Here is a 14368-nt window from a genome sequence, read left to right on the forward strand (position 1 = left end):
GTTTTCAAAGAATGACCTTTCCTTGCAAACAAATGTTCTGTTTAGAAAGTAAGGTGAGCCTGATATAAGGAGATAGGGCTACTTATATTTTATTTTATCAGATACCACTGAATTTATGCAGAATTCCCTCTGCATTTTCTTCCAGCATTTGTTGCCTAGTTAAGGACCTGCCAGGGCAAATGGTGCCCCTGCTTCTCCACCACCCCGACCGTGAGACCCAGAGGCTGATTGCTGCTCCTTCTTTCCACTATTTTAGGAAACGTAAGACTGGTGAAAGTTTCCCACTGATTCCTACTGTGCTTTAAAATCAGTGGTACATTTCCATGATGGCCTGGTTATTTTATTTGAGCACCATTACATCGAGTGAACAGATTCACTTATCTGTTTTCTGACTTCCACTCTTAGAAGTCTGCTATCTCAGTGTTCTCTGAGAAATGCCTATCCTGACCCCTTTCCTGGCTATGAAGACTGGAGAAACTAAAGAACACACTCACTCTCCTTGGATTTGCTCTTACAGGAGGGAGAGAAGATTTAAGACTACAGCCAGCAGCGTTCATGGTCATTTCCATTTTCTTGCAAATCTTACTAGAAAATAAGAGGTCAAAAAAATCTCTAAAGTTAGAGCAGTTTTCTTTTTTTTTATTTTTCCTACCATCCTCACAGTAGAGTTATTTCTCAGAGAACACAGAAGTAGTGAACCTACCATATAAAGGAAAAACATGATATTCTGAAGAATCTGTTTGTTTTCCTGAATGTTTTGGGGTGTTTTTGATCACCAAACATACTTCACATCATTAATTTTTTTTCCCACCAATTTCTAAATGTGGGGGTCCAATGTTTAAATTCCAAAGACTTGTTTTTCCTTCTCTGCAGTGACCTTGAATGATTATCATCATTTTAGGGACACCAGCCAAAAACATACAACGTAAAAGTGAGGTTGTGATTGAACACTGATAATGTCAAGTGCTTTTAATTAAGCTTCTGACGTTTTATACATCGATAACAAAATAAAGGTTCAGGTTTATTAGCTTTCAACTTGTTTTTTCAAAAGCTCTTACCACATAGGGAACTAAATATATAACAGCAGCCTGTTCTCTGCAGTCAAAGCCTCAATGTGCCCCAGAGGAATTCCTGCATGGAATCCATTTTTAAGGAAAGGAAAAGGTCAGGAAATAAGGCAAAGCCACAGACATAATATGGGGATTAAGAATGGGAATGTCTGGTAGAATTCACAACCCAGGATGGCAGCAGCTGAAAGACAGCGGGGAACTGAAATAGAGGAACAGAGGTTACCAGTTGGAGGAGACCTTAGAGACCGTCTGGGATAGTGGCTCTCAGCTTTGGCTGCTCACTGGAAAACTCAAGAGCATTTAATTCACACACTTGCATAGGTCGCACCACACCAATGAAATCAGCATCTCCGGGGATGAAGACTGGAGCGCAGGTTTACTTGAAAGGCTCCGCAGTGATTCTGACCTGCAAGCGGGGTGGAACCTAACCCGACTCCTTCATTTCACACTGAGGTCCAGAGCAGATGCCCCGCCCAGTGGTCAGAGAGGTGGTGTCAGTCTGGGTTCCTCATCTCAGCGTAGGCCACCCCTCTCCCCTCAGCCGTCTGTGCCAGCAGTCATGGTGTCTTCCTCTGCCCTCCTCCGTCTTGTATTCCTGTCTCACCCAAGTGCCCCCCGTCCTGCCTCTGGGCTGTTGCTCACATTCATCTCACCTCCTCTCCTTGCCCCTCGCTTCCTGTGGGACGGTGTCCCTTTTTGGAGCCCCTGCACCCTCCTCTCTCAGTCTTCAGCCTCTAGCCTTGCTCCCATGCTCCATATGTAACACCGTGACAAAACTCTCTTTGAGACACACATCTGATGGTTTTTCACAATTCCTACACCACACGCTCGAATCATTTAGCCGTTTCTTTGATTCAACAAAGCATGTCCTTTTTTCTCTGTCTCTGCATGCCTGTGCTCGACCTACTTTCTTATGGTTTATAAATGGCACAATCTATCTATAGACTCAATTCTTTTCTTTCTGCTTTTATCAAAAACTGACCTCCCCCCAGTAGGCGAGACGATTTTCCCTCTTCAACCAAACGTTGTCCTATTTCAGCTGAGTTTAATGGGCCGCACTTTGCCTACAGCCTGACTAGAGGAACCTGCCGATGCAGAAAGTATAATAGAGGATCCCATGGTCAACATCAGACCCGCCTCAGCTGCAGACCACATCCCTGGGAGTCCCGGCCTTCACTGACCTCTGAAGGTGTCCCGGCCACTTCCTTTCTCTTCCCTGACTTCAATGTCCGTAACTACTCTGTGCTTAGTCCTTGTTCTCACAGTGGTTCTCCCAGTTCCTAGTCCTTCACCAACAACCCTTTGGATTCTCAGTCCTTGGTTGTTACCTTGCAACTCTTGGCTCTGGCTCTCTCCACCCTTTTGTCTCAGGACATGGTTCTCTGGCTCTCCTGTGGAGCACCTGCCGCCTCTAGGTCATGCAGTGACTGACCAGCCCTTGTTCCCTGGCCCTTCCTACCTGGAGTTTTGACTCCAGCCCCGTGGGTTTAACTTAGAGCCACACTCTCCTAGTCCCCTCGGCACTGTCACTGCCCGACAGTCACCGCTGCCCCTGCACAGCACAAAGGGCAGCTGTTCAGAACTGACCGTCCAGAGGGTGAGCTTGCTTGGCTCCCGTCCTCTCACTCTGACTTTGCTGCTGCTGCTGCTGCTAAGTCGCTTCAGTCGTGTCCGACTCTGTGCGACCCCAGAGACGGCAGCCCACCAGGCCCCACCATCCCTGGGATTCTCCAGGCAAGGACACTGGAGTGGGTTGCCATTTCCTTCTCCAATGCATGAAAGTGAAAAGTCAAAGTGAAGTCGCTCAGTCATATCCAACCCTCAGCGACCCCATGGACTGCAGCCCACCAGGCTCCTCCATGCATGGGATTTTCCAGGCAAGAGTACTGGAGTGGGGTGCCATCGCCTTCTCCAGGTAGTGTGAATACTTTGTAATAACAAAATAATCCTCATTCCTTCCTCCCATCCCTTGTATGGTGGCCTTACAGGAGGAGTAAGGGCTTATTTCACATATACATGAGCATGTATAATCAAATACATTGTTGTTGTTATATGTATTTTTTTTAATTTTATTTTATTTTTAGACTTTACATAACTGTATTAGTTTTGCCAAATATCAAAATGGATCCGCCACAGGTATACATGTGTTCCCCATCCCGAACCCCCCTCCCTCCTCCCTCCCCATTCCATCCCTCTGGGTCGTCCCAGTGCACCAGCCCCAAGCATCCAGTATCGTGCATCGAACCTGGACTGGCAACTCGTTTCATACATGATATTTTACATGTTTCAATGCCATTCTCCCAAATCTTCCCACCCTCTCCCTCTCTCACAGAGTCCATAAGACTGTTCTATACATCAGTGTCTCTTTTGCTGTCTCGTACACAGGGTTATTGTTACCATCTTTCTAAATTCCATATATATGCGTTAGTATACTGTATTGGTGTTTTTCTTTCTGGCTTACTTCACTCTGTATAATAGGCTCCAGTTTCATCCACCTCATTAGAACTGATTCAAATGTATTCTTTTTAATGGCTGAGTAATACTCCATTGTGTATATGTACCACAGCTTTCTTATCCATTCATCTGCTGATGGACATCTAGGTTGCTTCCATGTCCTGGCTATTATAAACAATGCTGCGATGAACATTGGGGTAAAAGTGTCTCTTTCCCTTCTGGTTTCCTCAGTGTGTATGCCCAGCAGTGGGATTGCTGGATCATAAGGCAGGTCTATTTCCAGTTTTTTAAGGAATCTCCACACTGTTCTCCATAGTGGCTGTACTAGTTTGCATTCCCACCAACAGTGGAAGAGGGTTCCCTTTTCTCCACACCCTCTCCAGCATTTATTACTTGTAGACTTTTGGATCACAGCCATTCTGACTGGTGTGAAATGGTACCTCATAGTGGTTTTGATTTGCATTTCTCTGATAATGAGTGATGTTGAGCATCTTTTCATGTGTTTGTGAGCCATCTGTATGTCTTCTTTGGAGAAATGTCTGTTTAGTTCTTTGGCCCATTTTTTGATTGGGTCATTTATTTTTCTGGAGTTGAGCTGTAGGAGTTGCTTGTATATTCTCGAGATTAGTTGTTTGTCAGTTGCTTCATTTGCTATTATCTTCTCCCATTCTGAAGGCTGTCTTTTCACCTTGCTAATAGTTTCCTTTGATGTGCAGAAGCTTTTAAGGTTAATTAGGTCCCATTTGTTTATTTTTGCTTTTATTTCCAATATTGTGGGAGGTGGGTCATAGAGGATCCTGCTGTGATGTATGTCAGAGAGTGTTTTGCCTATGTTCTCCTCTAGGAGTTTTATAGTTTCTGCTCTTACGTTTAGATCTTTAATCCATTTTGAGTTTATTTTTGTGTATGGTGTTAGAAAGTGTTCTAGTTTCATTCTTTTACAAGTGGTTGACCAGATTTCCCAGCACCACTTGTTAAAGAGATTGTCTTTAATCCATTGTATATTCTTGCCTCCTTTGTCAAAGATAAGGTGTCCATATGTGCGTGGATTTATCTCTGGGCTTTCTATTTTGTTCCATTGATCTATATTTCTGTCTTTGTGCCAGTACCATACTGTCTTGATAACTGTGGCTTTGTAGTAGAGCCTGAAGTCAGGTAGGTTGATTCCTCCAGTTCCATTCTTCTTTCTCAAGATTGCTTTGGCTATTCGAGGTTTTTTGTATTTCCATACAAATTGTGAAATTATTTGTTATATGTATTTTGAACAAACAATTGCCTATTAGATCAATTAAGAATAAGGCTCACATTTCTGACCTATATTATTTTCTTCTTCTCTAAAGAGCTTCTTTTAACCAATTCCCTCAATTTTTCTTTGTCTGAAAGAGTTTCCAGTTCAGTTCAGTCGCTCAGTCTTGTCTGACTTTTTGCGACCCCCATGGACTGCAGCATGCCAGGCTTCCCTGTCCATCATCAACTCCCAGAGCCTGCTCAAACTCATGTACATCGAGGAGGTGATGCCATCCAACCATCTCATCCTCTGTCATCCCCTTCTCCTCCTGCCTTCACTCTTTCCCAGCATCAGAGTCTTTTCCAACGAGTCAGTTTTTCGTATCAGGTGGCCAAAGTATTGAAGTTTCAGCTTCAACATCAGTCCTTCCAATGAATATTCAGGACTGACCTCCTTTAAGATTGACTGGTTGGATCTCCTTGCAGTCCAAGGGACTCTCAAGAGTCTTCTCCAACACCACAGTTCAAAAGCATCAATTCTTCAGTGCTCAGCTTTCTTTATGGTCCAACTCTCACATGCATATGTGACATGGGTCTTAATTGCTCCTTTATTTTTGAAGGACCATTATTCAAGGTACAGAATTCTAGGTTGGTGGATTTTTGTCTCTCAACACTTCAAATACTTCATTCTACTCTCTCCTTGCCTGCAAGGTTCCTGAAGAGAAGTTTAATGTAACTCTTACCCTTTGCTCCTCTGCATGTAATGTGTTTTTTCCTTTCTGGCATTTTTCAAGATTTTTTCTTATCTTTGATTTACTGTAATTTGAAGATGATATGGCAAGGTGTAGTTTTCTTGGCATATGTCCTGCTTGATGTTCTCTGAGCTTCCTAAATCTGTGGTTTAGTTCCAGAATCTTCCAGAATTTAACCTTAGTTTGGGGAAATTCTTGGTCATTCTTACTTCAAGTTATTTTGTCTTTTCCCCTCTCTTTTTTCTCCTCCTATAAGTCCAATAGCATATATGTTATACCTTTTATCTCACAATCTTTGGATATTCTCTTTTCTTTCAGTGTTTATTCTCTGCTTTGCAGTTTAGAGGTTTCTATCAAAATATCCCCTAGCTCAGAGATTTTTTCCTCAGCTGTGTTCACTCTATTAATAAGCCCACAATGGCACCCCACTCCAGTACTCTTGCCTGGAAAATCCCATGGATGGAGGAGCCTGGTAGGCTATAGTCCATGGGGTCGCTGAGGGTCGGACACGACTGAGCAACTTCACTTTGACTTTTCACTTTCATGCATTGGAGAAGGAAATGGCAACCCACTCCAGTGTTCTTGCCTGGAGAATCCCAGGGACAGGGGAGCCTGGTAGGCTGCCGTCTATGGGGTCACACAGAGTCGGTCACGACTGAAGTGACTTAGCAGTAGCAGCAGCAGTAAAGGCATTCTTCATTTCTGTTACATTGTTTTTGTTCTCTAACATTTGTTTTTTTTCCTTAGCATTTCTCTCTCTCTGCTTCCAGTGTCCATTTGTTCTTGCATGCTGTTTGCTCTACCTGTTATAGACGTTAGTGTATTAATCATAATTGCTTTATGATAATTCTAACATCTCTGCCATATCTGGTTGTGACATTTGCTCTGTCTCTTCAAATTGTGGGTGATTTTTTCCTTTGACATACCTTGTGATGTTTCTTGATCGTCAGATATGGTGTCCTGGTTAAAAGGAACTGCCTTTAATAATATGGTAAGGTGTGTGTTCTGTATTCCTGTGATTGTGTCTCAGTCTCTCAGTCAGCCTAGGTCTCTGCACTGTGATCTTCACAAGTGTTTCTCAATGTTTTTCTCTCTCTTTAGGTGGGATTGGACGGTGAGGTGGGCTGGAGCTGTGTGTTCCCTTCCGAGGTCAGTTAGGTAATACCCTAGTGGGTTAGGCTCTGGAGAAGGCAACGGCACCCCACTCTGGTACTCTTGCCTGGAAAATCCCATGGATGGAGGAGCCTGGTAGGCTGCAGTCCATGGGGTCGCTAAGAGTCGGACACGACTGAGCGACTTCACTTTGACTTTTCACTTTCGTGCATTGGAGAAGGAAATGGCAACCCACTCCAGTGTTCTTGCCTGGAGAATCCCAGGGACAGGGGAGCCTGGTGGGCTGCCGTCTATGGGGTCTTATAGAGTCGGACACGACTGAAGCGACTTAGCAGCAGCAGCAGCAGCTAGCTTCTCTTGGGGGCAGACCTTGTGAAGAGCAAAATGCACTGGTGTATTCCAAAATGATTCCTTTTCCCCCTCCTCCTGCCAGAAGCCCAGGGGGATTTTTCTCTGATTTTTCTGTGGGGCTTCTGCTGGTAAATCTCACAGCCTTGTGGGGGCCCGTACAACTGGATCCCATTGGAGTCCTTAACTCCCAAAGTTGTCAGCACTGAGCTTCCAGTAATTATTGTTCAGGTTTCCCTGTCCCAGCAAGGCCCTGCTCTGCTCGGTTGCTTGTTGGTCTCTCCAGTTGAGGGGAGGGGGTGACAGTGTTCTATGTGTCCTTTGCTCTCGTCTGGCCAAGACGCGTTGCTGATTTTTTCAGAATAGTAACTTCCAAGTTCCTTATAGACAGAACCAGAAACCAGCAGTCAGTCCATTGAAACTCAAACTTGTTCTTTTGTCTTCTTACCACAACGTATGATGAAGACCTGCTGAAACACTTGTGTTTTATTAGAACATACCTTAAACACATCAAACTCCTTGAAAGCTTGTAGGTTTTCTTGTTTTTGAGAATCCATATGTAGAGTTATTACAGTTTCACCTTATACTCAGCACTATTTTATTTTAGAAAACTTTAATCTATAAATAGAGAATGGGCCCAGAAAGCGTTGACTTCATTTGGGGAACCAGGAGAAGTAAAATTGGTGGATACTGTTAAAACTCAATTGATTATATTTTGACCTTGTTCGAAATACAGGTTCTTATCACATGTGGAATGCCTTTCAGATCTGAGCTCTGTTGTTATCTTTGATGAAAATTGAAATAATTACATTATCTGCAAACCTGAACTGTTAAAAAAAAATTCTCCCCTAGGACCTTTAATTTTGTTTGGTTTTGTCTGAAAGGGAGTTTAAACATGGACATAAAAGGGGTCATTGGTGTTTTCTGTCCTTGCAGAGTGAGATTCTGACTTCCCCTTGAGGAGGGCATGGCAACCCACTCCAGTATTCTTGCCTGGAGACTCCCACAGACAGAGGAGCCTGGTGGGCTGCAGTCTATGGGGTTGCAAAGAGTCGGACATGACTGAGCATGCACGCACATCTCTGTGACCTGGACCTTGAGCTTAGTGATGAGGTGGACTTGAAGGCACCTTACACAGTTCTTGGGGAGGTGTTTGCTGTGCTTATTGTACTTTGGCCACCCTCATTCCAAGTTCATCACACAACTTGTTTAACATGTTTACCTTTTAAACACTTAGAGAATTAACAGGTGGTTGCATGACTGAGATGTTTGTTTTAACAGGCGAAAAAGTGGGAGGTAATTCAGACACACACTGTGATGCAATAGGAAAATACCTAATTATTCCATTTTTGGCTCAGCTTTTAGTTTCAGTTAAAACTGCTGATAGCAAGGCTCAACAAGTCTTGTAGCTTCGTATTGTTAACATGGTCTGCGTGTGAGAAACTCACTCACTAGCAACTGGCTTACTTTAGTTACTTGTACACAAAACCTGCTACTTGGCTTTAGTGCTAGAACTTAGTAAAGGGTCTCTTCTCAAAGTTACTGTCACCAGCAGTTATAATGTGACTACAGAAAGCTCCAAAAGCCCTATATCTATTTCACCATGCTCTCAAAAACAACTTGTAACATTCTCTGAGTATAGAATGCTCAGAATGCAAAATCCTGAAAAAACAGCTAATTGATATTTTCCTTGATATGTTCATCCTGATGTGTCAGGATATAGGTTATGATTGATTCTTGAACTCTCTTCATTCAGTGAGCAAAAGGAACAAGGAATTTTGCTGGACAAATAGTTGTTCATTTAATTTGGGGTCACAGGACTATTGCCAGAAGTGGACATGGTCAAAGATAGAGATTCTGTGAATAGATCAGAGATGGCTATTTCTATAACTTTTTTTGTAAAGGGTCAGATAGCATTTATGAACTATAGAGTCTCTGTTGCAACCACTCAAATTCTGCTGTTATGGAGTGAAGGCAGCCATAGATGATACATAAGCAAGTGAGTGTGACTATTATTTTTCATTAACATTTTATCTGCAGAAACAGACAACAGGCTGAATTGACCCAGGGGCCATCATTTGTCAACCCCTATTCTAGATCCCAGAAGATGCAGCTCTGGACTACATGACTGTGACCTCACAGGAAAAACAGCAGTGGTATTCAGTTAACTGGACTAATAATATATAGCCTTCCATAGTCACAGCCAAGACTTCACTGTAGTTGTATATAGTAAATTTGTTGTCAGACAAAAGGGCATTCTTTCTTCACTGTCTGCTTTTTGGGTTTAATCTGAATAGTGTTATTTGCTACTTATTTATACCCTACTTTCTTCCCCAAATAATAGAAGGTATATTTAGGTTTTAGCAATCAAAATAAAGATTTAAAACCTAAACCCACATAAAAAGGCCGCACCAAACTACCTCTGCCTATCCCTTATCCACTTGCTGACTCAAGCTGGGAGCTCTACCATTTTTGGACTGATCAGTCCTGGGGAGATCCCGTAAGCTGAGTACTGATATGCCACCTATTTTATCTTCTCTAGCATAATTTCCTTTCTGAAAAAAAAAAAAATTTTTTCCCCAGTGTTTTATATTGTCTCCTACCAAAGGAAGTGTTAATATCCGTCATTTCTCTTCTGATTGAAGTATAAGCCAAGAACTGTTAAACCAGCTAAGTGGGTGTATGGAGAGGAAAGAGAAAATTAGAAGCTAATGAAAACTCTGGTGGGCAGGTGACCTGTTCAGAACAGATGCCAGGGCTCGGAGAGCCATGAAACTGTTTCCATACAGTTAGACATACATCTCTGCTCTCCAGAGAAATGGAGTTAGGTTACTGGGCAGCCAGGTGGTCAGCAACATGGCTCAGAGGTAGACAGGGGAAGTGGGGATTTTGGCTGAGCTGCAGGGAGGGATGTCGGCTAGTGGGTGTCAGAATGTGGAAACAGGCCAAGTGATTTGAAGGACTGCTTACTTGAATTGGCCTCCAAAGACAGTTCCAAAGTAGAGAACCAATCTGTAGGAAACCTGTGAGTGTGTACAAATGACTCTAACACAAGGGCCTCAGTGATAATAGCTCTGACTCCGCAACCAGGTAGATGCCAAAGGTCATGTAGGACCTATGCTGGAGATGTTTGTGGATTTCACCCTGGGGAGGTGCAATGGGTGTGCTCAGGAGGAGACTGGAGTTTAAAGAAAGGAAACGTGGGTACTGGGCAAGGATCAACAACATCAGAGTAGACCCAGAAGCCAGATGGGGGCAGTCTTAAGAACAGACTGGCCACTCTCATGACAGAATTTTAAGATATGGTATATGAGATGGTTGGATGGCATCACTGACTCAATGGACATGAGTTTGGGCAAACTCTGGGAGTTGGTGATGGACAAGAAAGCCTGGCATGCTGCAGTTCGTGGGGTCACAGAGTCGGACACGACTGAGCAACTGAATTGAACTGAAGTGGGCTAACTCTATGAAACACAAAATCTAAATACAAGAAATGCATTCTATAATCAGCAGCTGGGATGGTGTTTAATACCTGTTTTTTAAAATGTCTTATCTTTTCTCTAAATTTATAAATGTTCTAACCTTTAAACAGAAAAGAGAAATTAAGAATTTCCAACCTAAGCCATAATCCCTTTTTTCATTCACTCTTGGTGAGAGGGAAGGTTGGTCTACCCTCTGGAGGAGGGGGCTGCCTGGCTGTTCCTATCAAGGTAATAAACATGCCTACTCCTTGATTCTGCAACTGGACTTCCATAATTTATCCTTTTAAAAAACGCACACTGTCAAGCTGGCCTAGATGTTTGTGCAAAGATTATCATTATATTTATAAATTGAAATGCATTGAAGGAAGAAAGTTCAGATTTCAGGAGTTTTGGGATTTTAGAACTCTTAAGGGATCACAGTGCTGGATATACAGGCACTTAAGTTTGGCAAGGATAAATAGTGAAGTGGAAAAAAAGTAAATTTCAGAAGAATGTATACAGAACGATCCTTTTTCTTTGAAAGTAAAAGTTATCAGTTGTGTGTGAAGATACATGCACAGAAGGTCTGAAACCATCCACAAAATTTCTCACAGTGGTTACGGGAAGGTGGACAGATCACAGTGGATTAACACGCTGATTAAACAATTAGTAAACAAAACAATCAGTAAAACAAAAGTAAACAAGCTGATTCTTACAGTCACCTCTCCTAAGAGAATAGCACCCTTCATTATCACAGATGCTGGGGGTAAGGAGATGGAGAAGACTCACTTCTTGTAATGAAGAAGACATCATGAGAAGTGAAGGGGGCTTTTCTTCTCGTAACTGTGTATGAGAGTCACGTGTTGTTGTTACTGATACAGTTGGTATATGCCTGTCTAACTCAGGTATATTCATTTATTCATTAGTTCAGCAAATATTTATTGAGTGCCTACTGTGTGTGAGACACCATTATATCTATAGCAGTCATATATATGTATGCATGCATGCGTGCTAAGTCACTTGAGTTGTGTCCAACTCTTTGTGACCCTGTGGACTCTAGCCCACCAGGCTTCTCTGTCCATGGCATTCTCCAGGCAAGAATACTGGAGTGGGTTGCTATTCCCTTCTCCAGGGGATCTTCTCAATCCAGGGCTCCAACCTGTGTCTCCTTCAGCTTTTACATTGCAGGTGGATTCTTTTACCACTGAGCCTCCACGGAAGCCTTGCTCATGCCCAACTCAAAGTAACAGAAGAAGTTGGTGTTGCTGTGAAACCGAAAGTGTTCTAAATGTATTTTCTTTCTTCTCATAGTTTCTTTTTTTAGTGTCTGAATATATGCATTTGTAATAAGTAGAGCTGTAATTATGAAACTTTGAATAAAGAGATTGCCTGATGGGTCTATGACAGTGATCCACATGACCATCAAGTGGCCTTGGTTTCTGGTTGTATCCATTCATCCCAAATTAACCGTGCAAAGGAAAAATCTCAAAATAATGTCATAAAGTAGAGAGAGAGATAGAGCTAGAGATCTACATTTAGATATATACACATGTGTGTATTTTTGCCACCTGTCAACTCAAAGGTTTGTGTTTTCTCCCACAGAAAAAGCAAAGAACAAAAGAGCTCTCTCGGATATTTCATTCGTACAACCCATACGATCACAAGGTAAGAGCAGCGTGTTATCAGTGTGATTGGGTAATAGAAGTGTTTCTGAACGTAGAGCACCGTGTTCGCCAGTACACAGTGATTTGGAAGTACACTTCTACCAACTACATTTATATTTCAGTTTTAATTTTTAACTCTTTATCTCTTATAAAGAAGAGAGAAAATTTGTATTTCTGAACTAAAATATTCTTCTGTATTCACATTAAAATCTGGTTACATATTGTCACTGAAGCCTCAAAGACTGTGCAAAGACAGATTTGGGGGTGTTTCTTGATTAGTGGGTTTTTTCCTTTCCAAACAGAGTAGTAAATGAACTTGGCTTTTGAATTGATGAAGATAGTTGAAATATTATCTGCCAACTCTCAGTTCACCATTGCTCCTGACAGAAAGTTCTATTTCTTAAAAAAAAAAAAAAAAAAAAAAAAAAACTCTAACAGAAAGCAGTGCCTAGAATTATACCTGAAATACTCACTCCCGAGAGCTTTGCTGTACCGAAGACCACATAGTTAATGACCTTGGCCCTCCATCCATCCAGTAACTTCATAGATCCATAGCCAGTCTTGTTGTATGTATGCCCCACACTCTCCACTCCTGTCTTTGAAGAATTCTTAAGCCTCTTCTCACTGATAAGTATTTTACTATATATTTGTAAAACATAAATTATAAAAAAAAAAAAAAGCCCACTAACTTTTTAAAGAAAATGCACAATACAGCATCTTCATGGGGAAATATATGAAAGTATCCTGAGACTTGTTCAAATCTTCTATATCATGTAAGATTCTGATAAATCTGTTAATTTGAGGTGATTTCAGAAGCAAACAAAAAACATTTGCACGGTTGAAATGCTGATATAAACTTAAATCTTTATCTATGAATTTACAAAGAGACATGTGGTAGGGATTTTTTAACTAGCCAAAATAAGGAGTGTGAAAACTACTTTCTTCATTTGAGAATACACAGACGTCTGGATTCAGGAGGAAAAAAAATTGTGCCAGTTGTTCATAGAAGTTGAAAGAATTTGAATAGCTTCTGGTTTTTCTATAGTAACCAGTTGACTTAAGCGTCAAAAATCTGTCAAAAGGGATGTTGTATTCCATGTGACCACAGTGATGTACAAGACTAAACATTTATCATTTCAAGTTAAATTTTTCAAGTGAAATCGATCACTGAAGAATAGCAATTTGTTGGAAAGAGCTTGAGCAAGCCAGGAGTGTCTGACAATGCAGGCGGAAGGTGCAGACTGATAAGTAACACGACAGCCAGAGGAATGAGATTGGCCAGATTTCCGATGGGAAAGTTGCCTTTTTTTTTTTTTTTTTTTAGACAGTGTCATTTAATTAACATAAATGCAACAGTGGCTGAAGTTAATATTTAACAGCAGCAGCAACAATAGGCTGTGACAAATCAGAGGTTTTGCCTGACTTGTCTAATTTTGCCCACTTCTAACATTTTTTGAATTCACTGTTAAGGGAAATTCCGTTATTCTTTTATTAGAACTCTTAATGGAGCTTAGCCACTCACAGCTTCTCCTGGCTTCCTCTTCATATCCTTTGTGGCATTGTATCAAAGTCACCTCAGATGATTTTGGCTTCCTCTGTGAAGACTTCATTCCTCTACAAATTAGTCATCAGGCAGTGAGGAACTGAACATAAATGCTGGATGGAGCTCCCTTTGATCTTTGCTTTAGGTCGGTCATAAATTACTCTTAAGTAGCTGGATGGCTTGATGAGTGATTTTTGAAGCACCCAAGGTTTAGCCTGATGGCATTCTGTTTTTTTCTATATATGCAGTTAAAAGGATGAAATTTTCTAGGAAAATTTCTCCTTCCCCCTTACTCACCTCTTCATGATTTTCTAAACTCCTTCCAGGCAAGTTTAACCGTTTTACTTTTAACCATGTCTCTTGAATCCTGGGCATTGAGTGACGTGCACTGTTTTCTCAATGTTAGAATGTTCCTTTTTTCTCCATAAGTAAAATAATAGAAGATTGTGATTTGAGTTACCTTGTCATTTTAATTGCCCAGTTATATTCAAATTAGTTTTCTAGACAGATAGATTTTAGTGTAAAATGTTTTGTAAGATGTGGTTAAAATTGGTTTAAACATCTCATGCTCAATGAGCTTTCTGGAGAGATCTTTCAGGTTAAATATATACATATGTCGTAAATGAAAGCTTATATAAAATAAAATATAGGCTGTCTTGGATTTGCTTTAAAAAATAATTAAAAGGGGGACATGGGTAGGGCACAGTAAAAATAAGGTTGGCCTTGCGTTGATGAT

General features: G+C 41.4%; 1 protein-coding gene across 20 annotated transcripts in view; it reads left to right on the top strand.

Moving 5' to 3' along the window:
• The window catches only part of CDKAL1 (CDK5 regulatory subunit associated protein 1 like 1), a 777071-nt gene that overhangs the window by 500978 nt on the left and 261725 nt on the right, over nucleotides 1–14368 (top strand). For all 20 annotated transcript variants that reach the window (XR_008711390.1, XR_008711388.1, XR_008711389.1 and 17 more), the window contains one exon: nucleotides 12028–12090. Coding sequence is in view for 16 of the 20 variants with exons in the window: in XM_055570761.1 (XP_055426736.1) it covers nucleotides 12028–12090 (63 nt within the window). In the remaining 4 variants the exon portion in view is untranslated. The remainder of the gene's footprint in view (nucleotides 1–12027; nucleotides 12091–14368) is intronic.

Source organism: Bubalus kerabau, chromosome 3, assembly GCF_029407905.1.
Source record: "Bubalus kerabau isolate K-KA32 ecotype Philippines breed swamp buffalo chromosome 3, PCC_UOA_SB_1v2, whole genome shotgun sequence".
NCBI classification, from domain to species: Eukaryota; Metazoa; Chordata; class Mammalia; order Artiodactyla; family Bovidae; genus Bubalus; species Bubalus kerabau.